Source organism: Alexandromys fortis, unplaced genomic scaffold (assembly GCF_014885135.2).
Source record: "Alexandromys fortis isolate MF-2015 unplaced genomic scaffold, M_Fortis_MF-2015_v1.1 scaffold_6, whole genome shotgun sequence".
Lineage (NCBI taxonomy): Eukaryota > Metazoa > Chordata > Mammalia > Rodentia > Cricetidae > Alexandromys > Alexandromys fortis.
This window is the reverse complement of record NW_026067902.1, coordinates 20,175,348-20,197,026: the sequence shown is the minus strand read 5'-3', so window position 1 is coordinate 20,197,026 and position 21,679 is coordinate 20,175,348. Positions and strand designations below refer to the sequence as shown.

The window sequence follows — 21,679 nt, the reverse complement described above, 5'->3', positions numbered from 1 at the left end:
AACTTATTGGTACTGCACCTGTAACCCCAGCACTTGAGAGGGAGAGGCAGGAGCAGAAGTCCCAGATCATCCTCCGCTACATGAGACCCCGTCTCAAAAAAAAAAAAAAAAAAAAAAAAAAAAGGGAAAAGAAAAGAAAGAAAGAAAAAGTGGACTACTGAGTCAACTACTAAATTTATAGACGTCATGAACCCATCGTTGTGTTTCCAGCAACAGGAAATACAGATGCACAAACTGGATCCTGAATGAATGAGATTCGCATTCTCAGTCAGGAAGACAAACCCCAGGATATGACAAGGGGAGGGTGTTACCCAAGGACTGACTACACCTGCCAAATACAAAACTCAGGCAGCCAGCAGAAGGAAGAGTAGGATTATGGGAGAGAGGGAACTGGGGTCTTCTGAAGACAGCAGCTGAGGTGGTTGGGCCTCCAAGGACGAGCGATGTTGGGCTACTAAGCAATAGGAAGATAGTCCAAACAGAGGGGTTACAGAGACAAGGGCACCAGACAGGGACAACGGCAGAGAACAGTGTTGAGGGTTGTGTTTAGGGGTCCTATGCTGTAAGGGACAAGAGACTCAGTGAAGAACTGAGGGGTCCCCAGCTTGGGCAGGGCGGGAATAAATATGCTTTGTAGGAGACTCCTGAGGCACAGGATTCTAAGGAGGACTCTTGCTGCTGGAGAAAGGATAGAAGCCCCCCACCCCGGGAGCCCCTGTGCTTTCCAGAGCTCCCAACTCCAGGGATGCCCACCCTGGGCTAGATTGTAGAACAGGGACTCACACTCTCCTTTGCCCTTTGGGGAGCATGTGCGAACTGCACACCCTGTGAAATGAGCCCCCACGCACTTCTTGGCAGGAGAGCTAGGTCTCAGCCTGTGGCGTGTACTAGCAGTGTGTCACTCCGGGCCTGCAGATCCTCATCTGTAAGAGGAAGTGAAGACTGAGAGCTCAGCCCGCTCCACTCAAGGCCCAGGAGCCAGTGTTCCAGACAGCATCCCTAGAGGGTAGTCGGCCCTACCTACGACCAGGTGGGGCCAGAAAGGGAACAGGGACCTCCTCCCTCTTTTTTTTGTTTTTTGTTTTTTGAGACAGGGTTTCTATATCGTTTTGGAGCCTGTCCTGGAACTAGCTCTTGTAGACCAGGCTGGTCTCGAACTCCCAGAGATCCGCCTGCCTCTGCCTCCCGAGTGCTGGGATTAAAGGCGTGCGCCACCACCTCCCTCTTTACCCACAGAAGGAAGGCTTTTTATCCCTTTTGGACTCAGTTTCCCCTGTCTGTGTCACGGAAGAAAACACTTTCTTCCCTTCTGTCCGCCTCCGAGATCAGGAGAAAGATTAGACTGTGAACCACTAGGAGGAGAAAAGCAGCAAAAACCCAGATGAGGGCGTTGGCCAAGTCCTTCCTCCCAGTGGACTTCTGTCGCCTGTGGCAGGGAGGAGGGGGAGAGATAGTTGATCCAGTCCCCTCAGAGCCTCGCTCTGACTGTGCTGACTTCCCAGAGAGCAGCCATCCCCGGCCTCAGGCCCCACAGCCCCTGCTCTGACTTTCTTCCCTCGGCTCACTGTGTTCTGAGACGTCACTGGAGCACAGCGGCACCGACAGCCGGAATTAGAAGCTGTCGCTTAGGGAGCTGAAGGCTGACAGGGGAAGGAGCGGCGCTGGCAGGGGGCAGGCAGGCACTTCACATTCCTCCCCTCCCACCTGCCCAGCTTCTCCCCCTGCAGGCCCCAGGCTGGCAAAAGGGCTTCCTCCCAGAGGTGCCTCAGACTGCAAGTCTGTCTGTCTGTAACTGCCCCTCCCCGCCCCCTCCTTTCCCCCTCAAGTGTCAGCAGCCCCCTCACCCTGTCACATTGCGCCAGCTCGCTCCTCGGGGTTGAGCCTAGTGGCACGTGCCTGGGAGCTGCAGAGAGCTGGGGGGGGGTAGGGGGTGTGAGTCAGCAGAGGATCTGGTACTGAGTCAGCCACGGGACTGCTAAGGGGTGAGGACCCTTCTCCATGCAAAAGGTAAATGGGAATCATGATGAAGAGGGAACCTGGCCCTGGCCTTATGGCACAACAGGGATGGAACCCAGGTGGCTTTCACCTGCCCAGCGCCCAGTGCCCAAGGGAGAGCATCAACTCTTCCTCTGCACGTTCCCCCGTGGCCAGAGAATAACTTCTCCCCAGGTCCTAAAGACAGCCCCGGGGGGGGGGGGGAAGCAGCCCTTTTGGCATCAGACTGAAAACAGGCAAGTGGGTATCCAGACTGCTTGAGAAGTCATTCAGAGGACGCTTCAGAAGGCAGGAATGTACTCCCTTCCCATTCCTGGGCTGCTCAGTTCAACCCTGGCCTGGCAAGAGGAACCTGTGGTGTCATGGGTAGTGACTGTGGCTGTTGCCCAGTGGGCTATGCTGGCTGTGATGGATACCCATGGACCTGACTCGCTGAGGTCCCCTCAGTCTGGATCCTCACCCCCACAGAGTTCTAACCCCAGGAGGTAGACGGAAATGGGGAAAAAAAATAAGACTTCTGGCCGTGGGTTGAGGTCAGGGCATTGCTCTGGGGTGTAGATGCCACCCTGGGGGTATCCAATGTGGCTACAACAGGGAGGCTGGCCGGCAGATGCCAGGCTTTAGCAGTATAAATGAACACGCTTTAACTTTGCCCTGTAGTCAGGGACTGGTAGGGACCCCTGAGGTCAGGCCCTGAGAGGGACGGGGGAGGGCGTCCCTGTTCATTTTCCAAAGGCACAGGTGCTCACAGTTAATGACACCTGTTGTAACTCTCTGATAAGAAAACAACCTCTTCCCAGAATCACCCCACCCTACCAGTCCCATCTGGGATTTGGGATGGAGCTGTAGGTGTTGTGAATAGTGGCCACAGCCCTGCCTTCAGCAAGAGCTGGAGTCAACCACAGCAACAGCAGATCCCCCCCACTGTGAGCATGTGTTCACTCTTCTTAAAGAGGCCCAGACAGCCTAATGGTTTGGGGTTACGAAGAGGGTGGGGTGCACTTTTGTACAGGTGTCTTCTGCTCCGGCCCTGAGAGTAGAGACAAGGAAGGGCCGCATCTGTGTGAGAGCAGAGAAGGGGGAAGTGACATCATCCCCCAATGGTTCTGGCAGCAGGGCCAGCAGATGGGGAAGCAACTCCTGTTTAAAGCCAGAGGCAAGGCCATTGTACAGGGCCCTAGAAGGCTCCTGAGGGACCCACCCCCATCCCCTTTCACCCAGCTTCATTCCAAAAGGCCTTCCACTCCCCTGCCTACTTCTCCTAAGGGAGAACAGAGGCCAGCCTAAGGCAGGAAATTTCAGGTCAGGGGTCTTTGGTAGGCAGAGGAAGGAGAAAAATAAATAAACCACATCAATCCAGGAAAGGAAATGATGATGAACCCCTCAAACAACCCACCTGATAGGGGTGGGGTGCCGGAATGGAAGTGCCAGACTGAGACCCAGAAAAAAGGGTGGACCCAGGATCAGAGGTGGGAGAGAGAGCACCCGAGAAGCTAGAGTCTCCTTCGTCACTCCAGTGTTTGAGCAGCTGAGGAGCTGTCATAGGCAGGAGGTGCGGGCAGGGGCTTTTGCTGCCACCCTGGAAGTAGCCACCCCCAGAGAGCTTCGAGGCAGCGCCAGCCTCGGCCTTCAGGAGCTGGCAACACTCTGCTCTCAAGACAGGCCCGAGATGTGGCCTAGAAGCCTGTGCAGGGTGCTACATCAAGGCAGGAGGCTTGGATTGGATTCTGCTGGAGCCACAGGTCCAAGAGTAAAGACTCCAGAGAGTAAAGCCACGCCTCCAGGAAAGGAAAATGAGCTCCAGGCGGGGAGTGATTGGCGGTACACTAGGATCCAATTCTTTCTCTCTTGGCCCAGACTTCTTGGCCTTCAATGGGTACATAGCACTATGGGTGGGATGGACAGAAAAAGCCACCTTAGAAAAAGACTTGGCTTCCAAGTGGGCTCTTTGTCCTGGTGGTCTGTTCTTCCTGCCTTCATCTGGATGAGAAGGGGGCTGCAGCATCCATGGTAGCCACAGGTTCCCATGGCCCCCTGAGTATTAATTAGGGTCCTTTTCTTCAAAGGAATAGAACCATGTTTCAGAGAAGGGTGTGGACATCCTTGCTAAAATGTCTGAGTGAGGTGGTGGCATCAGAGGCGGCTCTCCTGGGTGTCTGCTTTGTTCATGAGTGGTTCCTGTGGACACAACTCCTTGGAGGCCTCACAGGCCCTCTCAGGCTGGTCCTCTGTTTCAGAGGGGAAGCAGGCCTTGAAGCAGGCCCTCACTGATTCCTTTACTTCAGTCTCCAGGCCCTTCATCCTGGCCTCGTACTCGGCCAGCGCCTCCTCCTGGAACTGAAGAAAGAGTAGGGGCCACTACTTAGGCCAGGAAGGGGTCCTGCCCACCCCACCCCCAACCCTATGGAGCACTAAGATGCTTAGTCTACTCAGAGCTCCCGAGAGACTGGAGCAGATGGGAGTAGTGAAGCCCATCAGAGAACCTCCCAGGAGAAAGATCAAGCAAAGAAACCCATACAGATATCTCATTTGAAAGGGCCCCGGGACTCCATGAGAACCTGCCTGTGACCCACTGGTCAGATGTGATGGTCCCCTTCCCTCACCTCCTGCCCAGAGCTACTGGGGTTGGGCCCCATCCTACCCTAGAGCTCATTGGGTTCCACTGGGGCCAGGACAGGGATCCTCTTCTCACCTGCTTTTCCAGCTCCCGGATCCTCTCCAGGCAGGCCGTCTGCTTCCCTTCCAGCTTTTCCTGGTGCCGCTCCAGGGTCTCTGTCATCTGGGTAGGGGTGAAAGGCTAGGTTGGAAGCCAGTTCTTATCTCAGCTAGCCAGCAGTGAGACTCGGGATAAATTCCTTAACCTCTGGGCAGGGTTTTTTTTTTTTTCTCAATTTGTAAAATGACGTAATAGTACTTGGCTCCAGGGACTGAGAAGGATTACATGCAACAATCACAGGAGGCACTTGGCATACACCGTGCCGGACACAAGATCAGGCCACAAGAGGTACAAGGCCTACATCGCACTGGGCACAAGGTCAGGCCACAGGAGGTGCAAGGCCTGTTCCTGCGGTCAGCGATGCCCAGGGAAGGAGCATGAGGTCCCTTCTAACAGAGCTGCCCTTCCTCTTTCCATTCCACGGCACCTCAGGAAGCCTTCCTCACCCACCCCATCCAATCTCATTCTTCCATGACTGGCTAACTCATGTTTTCCAGACAGTTCCCTTCAGACTGGCACCCCAGCCTGTATATACAGGCCAGGACCTCAGAGGACTTCCTCCCATTCCTAGCTGCATGGACGCTTCTGGACAACAAGCCATAAGGGCTCCAAGGAAGGACACCCACATAGCCACACACACCTATGCGGAGAGTATCTGGGAAGGATACAGCCCTACATACCTGCTTGATAGCCTGTACCACTTCCTGGATGTGGGAGCTGTTAATCTCTCTCTTGAGCCTGTTGATATAATTGGAATTTTATATAGGGACCCTCCTGGGGGGAGGGGCAGAGCCCCAAGGGTTCGACAAATAAGAACTCGATCCTTGAAGGAGCAACAAGCAGAGAGACCAGCATGGAAGATGGAGGGGCTGGTACTGGGAGCCCTGGGGCCTACCTACTTCCTCCCTAAAACACACTGACTTAAAGGCCTCCAGAGTGCACACAGGTCAGGAGCACAGACGCCTAAGTAGACAGGCTGCTGTCCCCAGGTGTCATCTCCCCTCTTTGCCCACGGTTTCCCTTCTCTCAGCTTAAGCAGCGTTGGCATCTGTGTTTTGCTCAAGGGAGACACAGAGATACAGCAGGGGGACCCACCAACTTGTTAAGGGCCAAGAGAGAGGCAGATCTGTGGGAAGCAAGTTAGGATCCCTTGTAGGGAGACCCCCTTCCAGCTGGAGGAGGAGCTGCTCAGCTGGGCCCCTCCTTCAGGGTTTACCTCTCTTGGGCCGCCTTGTCTGTGGTGACTTTGGTCATGGCCTGGATCCGTTCCAGCCTCTTGGCCTCCAGTCTTTTCTTCACCTCTTTGGTGTCACTGCAGGGAGACAGAGAGAAGGAGATATTCTGTGAGCTGCAGCCTTTGCCAGGAGGGAGGAACAGGCAGACATTGGAGGCAGTCTCACAGTTCTGAGGTCTCCTTGAAGGTCTTGAGTTCAGCAGCCTGTTTCTCTCTGGCTAGCTCCATCATCTTGGCGATTTGCTGTGCAGGAGGAAGGACGGGTTTAGTGAGAAGCCTTTGACAGTGCAGAAGGGGTGGGGTCGGTTGCTTCCGCCGCCGCCGCGGCCCACACCTCGGTCACGTGCTGTTCCTTGCGCTTGAGGACGGAGCGGTACTGCTCCTCGGCCTGCTGCTGCAGCTCCTGCTCCAGCCTGTCCTTCAGTTCCTGCACGCGCGGGTCCGCAGCCTCGGGAAGCTCGCTAGGCGCCACCACGACAGTCTCCTCACAAGGCTGGATCCTGTGAAAAACACGTGGGAACAGGCCCTGAACCAGGAGCCAATACTCGAGGGGGGGGGGGCGGGGTTAGAACACCGTTGAATCCTTTACCTCTTCTTGCGGGAACCCTTGCCCGGGCGGATCTTGCAGGCAGCTCCTGGAGCACCAAGTTCCGCCAGCTGTGCGGTGCCACGCTGCAGCAGCTCCTCCCAGCGCCGGGCTCCACGCCGCTCCAACTCTCGAAGCTCCTTCTCATGTCTCCGCTGCAACTTCACCACGCCCTTTAGTTCCTGCAGCTCCTCCAAGCTGGCTGTCTGTGGCTCTGAAAAGTACGTAGCTATGGCGTCGAGCTGCCCAGAGCTTCCTCCCTGCCCTCCTGCCCCACCTGCAAGGTTCCAGGCCCACCTCCCAGATCCTATCCCAAGATCACAGAGCTCAGCTGGCCTTACCTGCCACTTCTTTGGTAGCTTCCTCCTTGGCCTTGGCCCCAGGTGCTGTAAGAGTGCAGGACCGGACTGTCAGGTGCCTTGGACAAGGCACCTCCGTTTGGTTCCTGCAGGCTTGCAGTTTGCGCCCTCTGCAACCACCCCTTTCTAGTGCTGAGGCTCCAGACCTGGATCTTCCCTCTCCAGATGAAAACGTTAGTCCCTGGGAGACTATGAGTGCGGTGGGAGAGGTGGAGAGCTATCCACCAGGCAGGTGGACCCGGAACTACCTACCTGTCGACCCGTTGCCGGCCAGGACTGAAGCCCCATTGGACTGTCTGGCAACAGGAATCACGGATGAGAAGGGCTTCTGGGTGAAGACAGCCTGTCAGAAAGGTGACTCTAACACCCCTCTCCCTGAGCAGGGGATGCTGCCCCTCCCCACTCACCCCTCCCCACTTATCCCCACAGCTCATGGAGGCTTTTGGCAGTAGTCTAGGTAACGCAGACCTCAGGCAGACTTCCTGTCACCTCCTTGAGCTTCATAGACTTCTTATCGTGGGCATTGAAGTACTTGATGGGGTTGGCGAGAGCCACAGTCAGATCTGGGAAGCACAGGACACGACCAGCCTGGTACATATGAAGCTGAACCTAGAAAGATCTGCCTACCACCCTTTCTTGTTCCCTGTGAGATACTGGCTTAATAAAGGGAGAGCGAATGGACAGTGTGGGGCCCCTGGCACGCCACAGGTCTCCTACCTGCCCATGTGTCGGGCACATAGTCCTTCATCTCCAGGAAGACAAAGAGGGCGGGCATGGTAAGAGGCATGTTGCTCTCACTGCGCAGGCACAAGTGGTGGTATCCTATTGAACAGGACGAGGGGGTGGCAGCCATAAGTCTGCCCAGGACTGCACACAAACAGCACTTAGGATGTCTGGCTTTAGAGTCAAACGCCAGGGTCCTAAGCCTAAGGCGATGCTTCCCTATGGTGTGACTTTGGGCGGGTTAGGCTAACTCTCTGGGTTCTCATCCATCTGCCTCGTGTGTTTATTACGAGAATGTGTTGTAAGCTCCTCACACGTTTTTATTAATGTATTTACTGTGTGTGCGCACACGCAAGCACAGGCACGTGCAGAGGTCAGAGGACAGCTTGTGGGAACAGGCTCTCTCCTTTCACCATGTGGGGCCCAGGGTCAAACTCAGATCATCAGGCTTAGCAGCAAGTGCCTCTACCTGCTGAGCCACCTCCTCAGCTCCTCTCACACATTCTAAGTGCCCGTGGATGCCAGCTGCTCAGGAATCTGTAACAGTGGCTCCAAAAAAGCTTGGGCATTCTGTTAGGTGGGCAGAGTTCCCACGGGTCAGGTTCCTGGAGAAAGCATTCCTATCCCACTCCTTAGACAAGATGGTGAGGCCACAGAGACCCTGCCTGAAGCCCCCCGGCCCCAACCTCTAAACAGGATACTGGTCTCGTCTCAGAGTCTCGGCAGGTCGTTAAGAGGTCCATTCCTTACCAGAACGCAAGGCATTGATAGGGATGATTCGGTGTCCAAGAAATCTGTTCCCTTCTTCCATCACAGCTATTCTAAGGGAGGCCAGTTCAGGCAGCAAGATCTAGAGGTAATTTATGACAGGAGAGGCTGAGGAGTGGACACAGGGGAGCCTAGCTTCCCTTCGCTGCTGTCTCCAGAAGTCTCTCTGCCAGGATGAGAACCTGGCAGCTTTACCAGAACGGTGAGGATAGGCGGAAGCCATGCCCTATAACAGGCATCTTACACTTTGTGCCAGGCTCACACAGGGAAAAGGGCTCGATATGCAGCCCAGGACAGTGAGCCCCATGCAAATAGCCCTTGGCAGCTTTGCCAACCAGTGTCCAAGCAGACAAAAGAACCTCATCATCCCCTTACACTGGGTAGGGAGTTCATGTTTCCATCCCTAATCCTAATGAGTACACACTCTCCCCCCAGCAGACATGCGTGCTCGTGCATGTATGCGCGCACATGCGCACGTGCACACACACACACACACACACACACACACACCTCGAACTTGAGTTTGGGACATCTGAAAGTCAGAAAGCCATAGAGGAGGGACAGAGAGAGGAAATGGTGGGTCAGGAGCCCCTCTCCCTTATCTGTAAGCAAAGGCCGAGAACTAGGGACAAGCTCCAATGCCAACTCCCTCCCCAGCACCTTCTCAAAGACAAAGGGCTCCTCTTTCCAGACAGGATTGATGGAGTTAGTAGTAGGTGACAGCTTGGTGCGATAGCGCCTCTTGGGGTCCCCTGGGAGGCCAAATATTTCCACTTCCACATAGGTACGAACACTGCGCTCTGACAGGAACTGCCCAGAGATCACCTAAGGGTGAGGACCCAGGGGAGGCCAGCATTAGGTACCCCGCTTAGGTTGGTTCCTAATACAAAGACAGGACTAAGTACCTATTGTGGGTATTAAGAAAGTCCCCTTTCAGCCCTGGCCATCAAATAGAAGCTGTGTGACTCAAGACTGACAGCCAAGCTTTAAGGACCTGGGTGCTTCTGGCACTCAGGGGAGAGGTGGGCCAACTCAGACAAGAAGGGAGCAACGGAACATTTCCCCCCTGGTTTGGAGCCTGGGCTCCTGCTGCCCAGCATGGACCAGTCCCTCTCCCCTCCCCCCACTGGAGCCTCAGCCCTTCCCTTGGTTTCCATGGGGACCAAGAGGCAGACTCCAGTGTTGAGGAGGAGGCAGTTTCCAAGGCAACTTGCTACTGCACGAACTGGCTGGGGCTGGAGTCTTCAGGATATCAGGGAAGGGGGTTGGGGCAGAGGGGTGGGCTTCTAGGCTTTCCTTCTCCAGAGCCCAGCCCTCCCGGCCGCTGGTCAGCCCTGGGCCTTGCCGTAATGGAAAGGGTGGTGGCTACCACCACATCAATGCGGTCCACCGAGAAGGGGTTGAACTGCTTGTCCAGCCTGCGCATGAACTCATGCTTCAGGAGGTATCCACTCTGTCCGTTGAACTCAAACAGTGCCATGTTCTGCTGCATTGGCAGGTCTGGGGGTATGAGAGGGCACAGTGAGGAGGTGGAGCCTGGATCCACTCTCAGGCTCTTTCCAATGCTTTCAAGCCTTGCTTGCCTTGGGAATGGGGACATTTGGGTAGATCACGAGGGTGAGACTTTCTCATGTCCCATCCCAGGTCCTTGGGGGTATCTAGCCTCTCAGGAGGGGAGTCCTCAGCCTAGGGTCAGCAAGGAGCAACGGCATGACTGGGCTACAAACTTGCAGTGGACCTGGGATGGCTGGCACAGGTGTTTCCAGAAACACAGCCAAACAGAGCAGCTAGAACCCGTGCCGGCCTTGGTTGTATGTTCTTGTGTATGTTCTGATAGATGAACAGCTGACCAGGCATGAGGGAATGCTCCCCTCCCCAAAATGCTCGCATACCACAGCAAGCTCCAAGAGCCTACCCAGACACCATACCGGTATGCGTCAAAGATCCCCCAGGGAAGGGATAAAGATGGGCTAGGCAGGGCCTCGGGAGGTTCTCTGAGTCTAGGAGGGCTCTTACCCATTGTTTGGAAATTGAGGGCAACCATCTGGCACCCAGCATTCCAGAACATCTGGGGCATGTAGTTGGAAGAGTCCATGCGTGTACCCTTGGGGTACACTCGGCTCATCTGGCGTTTATTGTAGCTGTTGCTGAGTATAGGATCTGGCCAAGGCCACTTGCACAAGCAGGACCCCAGGCCCGCCCCGCAAGCCCCATCCCACCAGGGACCTTGGCTGGTGAAGCCTCAAGGATACTCCACAAACTGCATCGAGGCCTTGGAGAGCAGCTCATAGGCCTTGAGCTCCGTGAAGGAAGAGATGACGTAACTTCTGTTCTTCTCTGTTCCAGGGAGGAGGGAAGGTCCACATTAGGCTGTTCCCTCTCTCTCTCTCTCTCTCTCTCTCTCTCTCTCTCTCTCTCTCTCTCTCTCTCTCTCTTTCCCCTCCCTCTCTGGACACGGTTTCTCTATATAGAGTCCCAGCTGTTCTGAAACTCAGTGTGTAGTTTCTGATTCAGAGATCCACCTGCCTCTGTCTCCCCAGTGTTAGGATTAAAGGTGTGCCCTCCCAGGAACTCTTACCTCCAGCACTGGGGCTCCTAGACTTGGGGCAGCATTTGGTATAATTAGTCCTGGGAACTGCAAAACTTTAGAAAACTCCAGAAGCCCCAGACAGGCCTGGCTAAGGTGGCCTGTCATAACGACCTGCCTGTCACTGACACACTCCAGAACATTCCATCTGCTGCCAAGTTCTTCAGTCCGATGCTGGGAGCCATTGCCACTTAAACAAGCCCTTTGTCTGACTCCTCCACTGAGTGTTTATAGACAAGGACCTTAGTGCAAGGAGGGGGCAGGTCCCCCTTTTTTTCCTCCCACTCACCAGGCCACTCTTGAATGAGGGAGGGCAGCCCTTGCCTGATCCCAGCCTGCCTTCTCTCCCCCATTTTCCTGTACTCACATACGTACGTGAAGAGAACTCAAAGGAGATGAACTTGGTGGGCTGGATGTAATTGACCAGGCTGGACATTTCCTCATAAGCTGTCACCTCCAAGCCTGCTGTGCCCTAGAGATCAAGCGGGGGCATGACTCTGAGTGGTGGCGCCCAGACTGCAGTCCATGCCCACTGGAGAGCATCACAGTGGAGACGGCAGAGGGACTGTCCCCACACACCTCATCCGACTGCATCTTCTTTATCTCTTCTTCGTCCAGGCTTCCTGACTCTTCCTCTTCCTCCTCGTCCACCTCCTCCTCTGCCTCAGTCCGGTCCTCACCGGTCCACACTGCCACACACAGTTCTGTTAGTGCTGACTCTCCCCAAACCCCACCTTATCCTTGTAACTCACGCACCTGTGTCGTCCTCTATGGGGACACTAGATGGGCTATTGCCCTCAGCCTCCCCACTAGGCTTCTGCTCATCAGGGGAGCTAGGGGATGCTGGACCAGAAAACTGGTTCTTCTTATTCTTAATGAGAATCTTGCCCCGGAGGTCCTCAGGGCTGGGCAGAGGGATGCCAGGTTTCAGCTGTGGAAAGGGGAAAGGGTGGGCACCATTGCCTCTTTTGTGGTGTGTGCTCGCTACTCCAAACTGTGTCCCTCTGGTGTGGACCTGTCTGTTGGCTCACTTCCCACCATTCTCGGGTCCTGAATTCCCACTTGACCAAAATGACCCGTTCCTTGGCAGTCATGTCTCTTTTACCCGTTCCTTCTGACTAGAATGTGCTTTCCTCATGCTCACTGAGCCTTTGTCAGCTTCCAGATTTCGTCTAACCATCACATCCCTCCAGGAAGTCTTCCCTGATCCCCTAACTCTGGAGCACTGTTTCCCATAGCAACCGCTGGCTATCATTGGCCTGGACGCTTGTCCATCTCCTCATGAAAGAGGGTCAGAAACCTGGGCAGCGACGGGAGAGCTCGGCTTTGTTTTATTTTGTCTTGTTTGGTTTGTTTGTTTGTTTTAGGTAGGGTCTCACTATGCAGCCCCAAATGGCATGAAACTTGAGATTTTCCTGCCTCGGGCACTTCTTGATAAAAGCCAGCACTAGGAGACCCTTAATTCTAGCATACTCTCTGACACATGGTAGGTGACAGGAGCCCAGACTCACAATCCAACCAAAGAAATTCAAGTGTCTCTCCCGTCCTGACCCAGTTCCACCTTTCCCCAGGTTCAGATGCCCCCTCTCAAGACTGCACTCACAGGAAATTTTTCCAGGGGTTCCGTGAGTAGGGTGTCTCCAAACATGGTCCTGCAGTACTCTGCCATCTTAGCCTGTTGGCGGGGTCTGGTAGCAGTGAGCAAAAGTAAAGGCAGGGGTTAGTTGCTTAGTGCCAATTCTCTTGCCCATCATTTGTGCCATCAGGGCTCAGATCAGGGGCCCAGGAAGCAGGGGAGGGAGGGACACAGGAAGGAGAAGCTGAAGTCCTAAAGGAGGCTGTATTGAGACCAAAGAGCCCGGGACGGTGTGGATGGGGTTCGGGCAAGAGGCTGCGGTGCAGATGGAGAATGAGGCTGACGTGGCCTGGGTACGCACGAGTCCACGTGGTTTTCAAATGACAAGATGACAGGATAGGGGGAGGTCTTAAAGGCACTCTCTGCGATGGCCTCAATTGCTTCCTGGAGGGAAAAGGAACTCTGTAAAGAGGGCACCCCCTCCCTGTGTCGCCCCTCCCCATAGTGCCTCCCTCTGTTTCAGCAAAGGCGTGAAAATAGGTAGCCACTGTAGCCTCGAAGCAGCTTGAGGCCTTCCAGAGAGAGTCCCTGCCCTCGGCTTCACTCCCCTAACTTCAGAAGGCTTCTCCTCGGCCCCTTCCACTGCAATCGCTCTCCATATCCCAAGACCCACCTTGAACAAGATATCTGTGGTCATGGTGAAGCCATGGGTAATGATGGGCTCCTCATCGGGGGGCTTTCCCTTCCAACAGTCTAATTCCACACAGCGGCAGCCAGACAGCAGCACCTGGCGGTACATCTCAGCCGAGGAGAGGCCTGAAAACTGGCCAGCTGAGCCGGCAGAGAGAAGGGGTGAGGATGTCACTCCCAGCCAGGCTAGTCCCCTCACAACCTCACAGTCTGTCCCGCGAGCAAGCATCTGTGGAGAATCCAGAGCCTAGGACCCACCTGTCAGGTAGGTGTTGTGGGAGGAGTTGATAAAGTAGTGATTCAGGGGCTGTGTCATGTCCTGGTGGAGCAGCAGTGCATTGTGGTCCAGCATACTGTTCTCTGGGCCACAGAGAAACCAGACCATGCCCTCCGGCGACAGCTGGCCTGCGAGACAGTGGACAGCAAGCAGTCACGGCTGCAGCTCGGCTCCCAGGGCGGGATAAGACTACAGGAAGTAGGGGTTCCTCGGTCCTCACCCCTCTGCACATTGATGCCGCTGGGCTCGTACTTGTCGATGAGGGCCTGCACCTGCTCAGGCCGGGCCGGTGGGAAGAGCAAGGAGTTGAGGCGAGAGTCTCGCTGCTTCTGGTTGATGAATTTGGTCAGGTGCTCCTTGGTCATGTAGGGTTTAGCTTTAGCGTGGCTGCAGGCCGGGAGAGGGGCACAGATGTTGTCTTTGGACCTAAAGGTTCTTCTCTCGGAAGGGAGGAACTGCCTTCCTTAACACCGCTCCATGCCCAGCCCAAGGAACTCACTAAGAAGTGAAGATCTCGTCAATTTCTGGCCGAGGACAGAGACTCATGAGGAAGCTCTTGTATACAGACTCTGGGAAGTCCTCAGGATTGATAGCGTCATTCTGGAAGAACCATCACCTTGTTATCCTTTATCTCAGCTGCTCAGAGCTAAGACTCACCACAACCTACCCCTAGCTCTGGGAAAGGTGGCCTGGTCAGAGAGAGTCCTCAAGGTACACAGGCAGCAATCGCAAAGGGCACACACATCTCAAGGGGCTTGCCGTCTGGCGCCAGTACCAGCTAGCTGGCTTGCTTTGGCGATGATTTTGGGTAGTGGCTAGCTAGTTCTGTAGCTAGAATGGGATTGGAACTAAGCATGAACTTAAAGATGATAAAATGTCCTAAGCAAAGGACGCGCTGCCTTCCTGTCCGAGTACCAGGCTTTCTTTTCTTTTTCCCTTCCTAAGTGAAGGACAAATTATCTGAAGAAACTGTTTGGACATAAACAAATGTGCACCTGAGAGTAGAGCCCTGAAATATGAGAAGAAAAACCTGACAGAGCTGGAGGGAAAAATAAAACAATTCGACAGTAGCAGAGTATTAGCCTAATATGCATGAGATCCAGCACACACACACACCACATATATACACATATAAATATATACATAAGCACATACACCGCATATACATACACACCACACATATATACACACACCATTCACCCACATACACACACACCACACCACACACATATGCATACACATACCACACACATACACATATACATACACACCACACATATATACATACACACCACCCTCACACATACACACATACCACACACATACACATATGCATACACACAAATGCACACACACCACACACATACACACACACCACACACACATAAACCACACACACACAAACAAATAAAACACAAGTAATTGGGAAAATCAAGAGACACACACACAGTGATAAAAATCAACTTCATCAAAATGTAAAATATGTATGCTTATAAGGATATCATCAAGAAACTGAAGGCTAGCCTGAGCTAAGAAAGGAAAGAAGGGAGGGAGATTGGGAGGAAAAGAGAGAAGGACAGATAATCCACAGAATGAGATAAAATATTTACAAACCGATTGTCTGTTAAGTGACAGTTCAACAACCAGAAGACAACCCAAAGGCTGAGGGGATGGCTTGACCGTTCAAGTACCTGCTGAGCAAGCATGGGGGCCTGACTCAGATGCCCAGCAGCAGGTAAACACTGGTCTCAGTGCTGTGTGGTCTGTAGCCCCAGGGCTGAGAATGGGCAGATCCATGAAGCTGATGGCCAGCCAGTCAAACATAAGTTCCAGGGCCAATGAATGCCTTTCAAAGAATAAGATGGAAATTGGAGAGGCGGCTAAGTGGTTAAGAGCCAATAGCGACCTTCCGGAGGACCTGAGTTCGATTCCAGGCACCCACATCAGATGGCTCACAGCTGCCTGAAATTGCAGCTCTACAGGGCTCTCGTGCCTCTGACCTCCGAGGGCAGCTGCACTCCCGGGCACATATCCTCACACAGACATATACACACAATTTGAAAAATGAATAAAACTTTAAAAAGTAAGATGGCTGGGTGGTGGTGGCGCACGCCTTTAATCCCAGCACTCTGGAGGCAGAGGCAGGCGGATCTCCGTGAGTTCGAGGCCAGCTTGGTCTACAAAAGCTAGTTCCAGGACAGGAACCAAAAAGCTACAGAGAAACCTTGTCTCAAAAATAAAAAGTAAGATGGAGAGTGCTCGAGGACACCTGACGTCGACCTCAACCTCCACACAAGTACAAACTCACGCACATACACACATGCATACACCATAAACACACTTGCTTACAAAAATTTAAATTACAGATAGACGACGAATTTAAAATGATGTGTCTGCAAAGGAGATGTGGAAACAATCAAAAAGTACACGAAAAGATGTTCACACATCGCTGGTTATTAAGTAAATACAAATTAAAATCACAATGAGATACCATGTCTTTCCCATTAGGATAGCATAAACAAGAGGCGGACAGTAGCGGTGTTGGTGGGCTGCGGGGAGATTGAAACCCTTATTCAATGCCGGTAAGAAAGTAAAATGGTGCAGCCACTCTAGATAAGTTTTTCAGTTCCTTAAAATGGTAAAGATAGTCGCCCTATAACGGAGCAATTTCACCTGAATGTGTGTATCCAAGAAGGCTGAAAGCAAAATCATGACAAATTGCGTAGAGAGGCATTATTTATAATAGCCCCAAAGTGGAGAGAAACCAAGTCTCTGTCAACATGGAATATAATACTGTAATATATATATATATATAAAGAAGCGCTGATGCTACCATGCGGACAGATCTTAAAAACACGGTGTGGAGTGGATAAAGGCCAACCAAAGACTACAGATTGTACAAGTCCCTTGACAGAAAATATCCAGAGATGGAGAATCTGCAGAAATAAAAAAGGGAAGCAGGCGGATAGTGCACACAGAGCCTGTGCTTTTCATTGTGTTTCTCCAGAAAACAAAATAAACCGCACTGGAAAATCAACATGAGCCTTGCCCGGGAGGTGAGGGTCTCCCGCAGCCCAGCTCCGCCTCCGAAGCTGTCAGTGGCCTCTATAAGGACACACAGGAAGCAGACCAAGAAGGACCCAGCTAGGATTGGGGGCTCAGGAAAAAAGATGGGTGGGTGTTACTAGATTCAGGCAAGCGGTAAAAACTGTAAGAACCACCTCAGGAGTCCAGCCCACCTTCTCCTCTGCCTCAGCCTTGCCTCCAGGGTGACTGGCCGCGTGTGGGGTCACCAGTGCTGTAGAAGCTGGGCCTCTAAGGGAATATTCCTCGTGTGGCTCATAAGGATAGATGCTTAGAGTCTCAGTTTCACTCATTTCTACTGCCCTCAATTCTTGCAGGGAGAAATGTTTCACAGGGTGAGGGTTGTAATTACACAAGGGCGCTGGCCAAGGTGGACAAGGGCTTGAGGACTAACACCACTCCCAGAGCCAGGTTTGAACCTTGGCCATGGGCCGCGTCTACCCAGAGAGCTCTGTTTTTGGTAAATCACATAAGACATCTCATGGGGTGACCCTGCTTCTGACTTGTAATTAAAAATTAATTGCTTAATTAAAAAGAAGTGGGAAATGTGTTTCTGAATTGAGCTGAAGTCTGTGCCCTGGCAGCTTCCTCCCTTGGCCCTGCTCCTCTCCCCCAGCATCCTGCAGAGCTGGTCCCTTCCTGGAACTGTCAGATCCCAAGGTCTGTCTCCTGTCCCTCTTGACCCCATCCGACTCCCATTCCAAGGCTAGAAGACTTGCAGTGTCTGCTGCTGTCCCCAGCCCTGCCTCTAGCACTCCTGGAGGCCCGCCTTCCGGCTCTGAACCCAGCACTGCACCCGCCTGCCCTGCTCCCACCTTTACGCCTAGTGTCAGCAGCCAGAGGTTCTGGGTTAATTGGCTTTGGGAGCTATTGACGGACGGGATAGTGATGCCATGGGAGCTATTGATGGGATAGTGGTGCTCTCCCTATCCATCACTATCCCTGCCCATGTTGTTATTGTTGTTGTTGTTTTCTGGTGGGAGCGAGAATTAGGAGATTGACTGGGGGTGGAGAACTACTCACCTTGCCCTTTGCAAGGTGACAAGCACTGAGGGCAGCTTCTACGCGTTTGCGGTCAGCAGGAAACATCTGGAAAAAACTGAGGAGGCAAAGAAAAGTCCCAGGCAGCAGAGAAGTCTTGCCTAGGAAGGGAAGGCCTGGGGAGCTGGGCGGCAGCCAGCGGGAAACGCAAGAGACTCACTTCTTCACGGGAATCTTTCCTTCCGGATTGAGCTGCATTTTAAGCTTCACCAGGCTGGAGGGAGAGACAGCAGTCCCTCAGGCTGGGGGCAGGCAAGCCAACCCCTTGAGCTCAGGCAGGTACTTACATTTTGTCCAGGAAAGTGCTGCGGGGAGCATTGGCTGTCATCGGGTGTTTGGTGAGAGTCAGTATATCCTCGGCCCAATCCTGCAGAACACACAGCCCAGAAGTCACACTCCTGAGCACAGGTGCCCCTGAGTCCCTCGGCCCAGGCCGGTGACTCTCGCAGGAGGGCCAGGCTGTCCCGAGTGCCAACACTCTACCCATGTGTTGCCAGTGCACCTTGCCCACGTTCTCCTTGTAAGAGACAAAGTTGTGGAAGGTGAGGTCCACCATGTCAGGGCCCGACACCACCGTGAGGGCTTTCAGCAGGAAGTGGTTATCTGGGAAGTCCATGTTGAAGACCTCCCTGAGTTTCTGGCTCTGAGGAAAGCAAGGACACAGCAAGGGTCAGAGGTGGGCTCTTAGTCTTGCTCAACAGGTCTTTTCCTTTATCTCCTCATCTGCCACTTGAACTGCAGGCCACTGGGACAGAATGGCCCTGGAACCTAGGAACTGGGAACCATAGGCCTCAGTATCCCCCTGCCCCTGGCTCCAGCAACTGCCATGGGAAGGGGAGGCCCAGAGGAGGAGATTGGCTAAGACAGTGGGACCTGGGAATTCTGGGAATTTTGTTTGAGGAAAGATTCTCAGCTCCCTAACTCAGGAAATCCTGCTTCCTACTGTTAATCGCTTCAATCTTCTTACCAGCTTTAGGAAAATGTAGGCAAAGCAGTTACCAAGCAGTGGGGAGCAAGGAGTAGAAGAAACACTTCCCAGACAGCGGGGCATAGTTAGGGACAGGGATTGGCTCCTCCTCCATCCCTGCCATCTCCACTGTGCCTGCTTCTCATGCGCAGTCCCCAGGCAAGCTGAGCAGCAGCCACCACACCGTTCTTCCTTGGCCTGGGCTAGAATCCTTGCTGCCCAGCAGCCCAGGACCCAGTCCCCTGGTCCCACAGATGGGCGCCCCACCCCCAGGAGAGACATATTCTTTGCCCTGTACGACTGGTAGCAGCTTCTGGGCCCACTTACCTTGGGTGTCTTGGCAAACTTGCCAAAGCGAGTGTCCCGGATGCTCGTGATATCCAGAAACTCCATCTCCTGGCAGCAGTTCCCAGCAAAACAGGGTGGGGACCCAAAAATCAAGTTGAGAATGAAGACCGGAGTGGCGAGAGCTTTTACACACCTTCGGGTCCTAGCTGCTGCCTTCTCTATACGCCAAGGCACCTCCAGACTATCTGGTCCCTCCCCTCCCTTCCTGCTCTCTGTTTCTCTCCCTTTATGGGGATCTTCTACTCCTTGACCCCGTCCTTCTCTGGAATAAGAGCTGCAACCTGTACCATCTTTCCACCCTGGAATTCCCCAGGCCTTCTTCTGTTCTTCTGTCTGGCCGCTGAGCCTGTCCTCTGAGTGCTGGACTCTGATATGACCCAGAGCCACTCACACATACATCATTGTCTTTCAGCTCAGCAACCAGTCTTTCCCCACTCCCTCCAGGGCTAGTATACTAACTCAGGACTAAGGTCCCAGGCAGCCACGGAGCCAGATGGCTGCAGCTTCCCTCCCCTGCCCATGAGAGCCCCAGAAGCTTCTCTCCCAGGCCACTCTCTACTCCCCTACATCCATGCCCTCCCCCCATGCCACCAGGGGTCTAGCAGAGTTCGCTGGTTCAGTTAGAGCTGAGGGCCATGTTGGGTAGAATCTTACCTTACTCTGATATGTCCAGTATAAGTAATAGCCCTTGGGATCCACACGGAGGATAACTGGGGAGGCAATTGAAGTTTCCTGTAGAGAGAAAGGTCAGCTCTTTGCTTGGAGATCTCAGGCCAAGTTCCCTGGCCCAGGCCAAGGATTCAGACAGAGACCGTGTCCTTCCTAGAAACTTGAAGACATTTCCTGTCGTTCTCTGAGCTAACGGTGTGTAGAGGGGAGGCCTTGAGGACAGGAGATAGAATAGGTGGAGAAGAGGTGGCACACTTTCTGGACCCCAGCAACACCTCTATCTCTCCGTGTTCTGGACCCCAGCAATGCCTCTATCTCTCCGTGTTCTGGACCCCAGCAATGCCTCTGTCTCTCCGTGTTCTCAAGGGTCATGACTCCACCAAAGCTCTCCCTAAGATTCCTTGCTACTGTCCCAGAAAGCTTGGCCCAGTGGGAGCCAAGAACTCCAGTTTGCACAGCCAAGGCTCTGTACAATCCAGCAACGACCTGCTCCTCAGAAGCGCTTCCATCCAACTTTGTGCACGGCCTACCCCTCCCATCCAAAGAACCCAGAGAGACTCCAAGTCCCTTCCCACCTCCATAGTGAAGTACTCAGAGTCTGAACTGTCTCCAAAGGCCAGCCCACACCTCGCTCCTTCAGAAAAGGCTTTTCCTGAAGTGTGTTGTTGTTCATATATGGAGTGTGTGGTCAGGAACTGGTTCCCAGGTGTAAAGTCACACCTGGGAAATCCCTATGAGCTCAAGGACCCCGGAGCAGTGAGCCTTGAATTTGGAGTTTGCAGAACAGGTACAGGAATGGATGAGTGAGCTGGCCTTCTGAATTCCCGCTCCCCTCACAGAGTACATAGGCCACCTTCTATTTTATAGTCTTTGCCGACACAAACAAGACATTACATCTAAGATTCCAAGAATCCGTGATTATTGCTGCTGATGCACCAGACCAAATATGGGGTCTGCCAAGAAAATGATACAAGAAAGGTCCCCACATTAGAGGTCGTTAGTGCATGGGGGAAATATTTTGTCAAATGGCTGATTTGGAGAAGCTGTACAGTGAGTTCTGGGTTCTCTCCTTCCTGTGGGAAGGTGAGCAGCACTCTCTGACCTGAAGACTCTTTTGTGTGGAATAGAGGAGCCTGGGAAAACCCAGCAGGTGCCAGGTGGGCTGCCTCTGAGTGCCAGGTGCGGTCCTCTGGGGTAAGAATTCATCCTCAGAACTTGCTGGGGCAGCAAGTGGTGTATTTGCTGGACCCAAAGTGGACTCATGGGTGAGGGATGGGTGACGGGCCCAGTGCTTCACGGAGAAGAAACTGGTAATGGAACTGAAGAAGTGATTGTGAGTGGTCCCCTGAACAGAGGCATTGTGAGATTTCAAACAAGTGAGCCCCAAGACAGGGGGGAGGGTCTCTCCAAATATCATAGAAAAGATTACCAGAAGAAGAATAAGTTGTTTTGTTTTTTTTTTTTTTAGATTGAACTTCTGGATGTTTATTGGAGGGGCTTTGCATTTCATAATTTTTCTTTTTTTAAAATTGTTTTTATTGAGCTATATATATTTCTCCACTCCCCTCGCTTCCTCTCCCCTCCTCTTATACCCTCTCCCATGGTCCCCACACTTCCAATTGACTCAGGAGATCTTGTCTTTTGAAGAATAAGTTTTAAGGTCTGTCAGGCTTAGAGATTCCAGCCAGTCGTTGACAGTGTGTATTCAAGAATGAACCCCCACATCTCCCTGTGTCCCACTTAGAAGAACCTATAAAAGAAAGAGCTGAGAACCCAACCATTGGCCTTCCTAGGGAGCTGAGAACCCCACCATCGGCCTTCCTAGGGATCTGAGAACCTCACCATCGGCCTTCCTAGGGAGCTGAGACCCCACCATCGGCCTTCCTAGGAAGCTGAGAACCCCACCATCGGCCTTCCTAGGGAGCTGAGAACCCCACCATCAGCTCTTCCTAGGGAGCTGAGAACCCCACCATCGGACTTCCTAGGGAGCTGAGAACCCCACCATCGGCCTTCCTAGGGAGCTGAGAACCCCACCATCGGCCTTCCTAGGGAGCTGAGA

General features: G+C 53.3%; 1 protein-coding gene across 5 annotated transcripts in view; it reads right to left on the bottom strand.

The window, feature by feature from the left end:
• Positions 1-198: 198 nt before the first annotated feature.
• Plcb2 (phospholipase C beta 2) overlaps positions 199-21,679 on the bottom strand; it is a 24,419-nt gene continuing 2,938 nt past the window's right edge. For 2 of the 5 annotated variants that reach the window (XM_050134344.1, XM_050134343.1), the window contains 31 exons: positions 19,606-19,683; positions 18,931-18,999; positions 18,139-18,279; positions 17,924-18,003; positions 17,797-17,850; positions 17,619-17,694; positions 14,011-14,111; positions 13,732-13,898; positions 13,493-13,639; positions 13,218-13,375; positions 12,906-12,988; positions 12,572-12,656; positions 11,725-11,899; positions 11,548-11,657; positions 11,344-11,440; positions 10,634-10,718; positions 10,398-10,522; positions 9,727-9,881; positions 9,042-9,206; positions 8,364-8,463; positions 7,608-7,712; positions 7,359-7,453; positions 7,143-7,233; positions 6,873-6,917; positions 6,535-6,745; positions 6,280-6,445; positions 6,112-6,188; positions 5,928-6,023; positions 5,392-5,449; positions 4,688-4,774; positions 199-4,332 (listed from right to left, as the gene is read on the bottom strand). In XM_050134344.1, coding sequence (XP_049990301.1) covers positions 4,129-4,332; positions 4,688-4,774; positions 5,392-5,449; positions 5,928-6,023; positions 6,112-6,188; positions 6,280-6,445; positions 6,535-6,745; positions 6,873-6,917; positions 7,143-7,233; positions 7,359-7,453; positions 7,608-7,712; positions 8,364-8,463; positions 9,042-9,206; positions 9,727-9,881; positions 10,398-10,522; positions 10,634-10,718; positions 11,344-11,440; positions 11,548-11,657; positions 11,725-11,899; positions 12,572-12,656; positions 12,906-12,988; positions 13,218-13,375; positions 13,493-13,639; positions 13,732-13,898; positions 14,011-14,111; positions 17,619-17,694; positions 17,797-17,850; positions 17,924-18,003; positions 18,139-18,279; positions 18,931-18,999; positions 19,606-19,683 — 3,486 coding nt within the window. In that variant the 3' untranslated portion in view covers positions 199-4,128. Of the gene's footprint in view, positions 4,333-4,687; positions 4,775-5,391; positions 5,450-5,927; positions 6,024-6,111; positions 6,189-6,279; positions 6,446-6,534; positions 6,746-6,872; positions 6,918-7,142; positions 7,234-7,358; positions 7,454-7,607; positions 7,713-8,363; positions 8,464-9,041; positions 9,207-9,726; positions 9,882-10,397; positions 10,523-10,633; positions 10,719-11,343; positions 11,441-11,547; positions 11,658-11,724; positions 11,900-12,571; positions 12,657-12,905; positions 12,989-13,217; positions 13,376-13,492; positions 13,640-13,731; positions 13,899-14,010; positions 14,112-17,618; positions 17,695-17,796; positions 17,851-17,923; positions 18,004-18,138; positions 18,280-18,930; positions 19,000-19,605; positions 19,684-21,679 lie in introns of those variants that run through there. The other 3 variants (XM_050134346.1, XM_050134345.1, XM_050134347.1) reach the window with 3 other exon arrangements.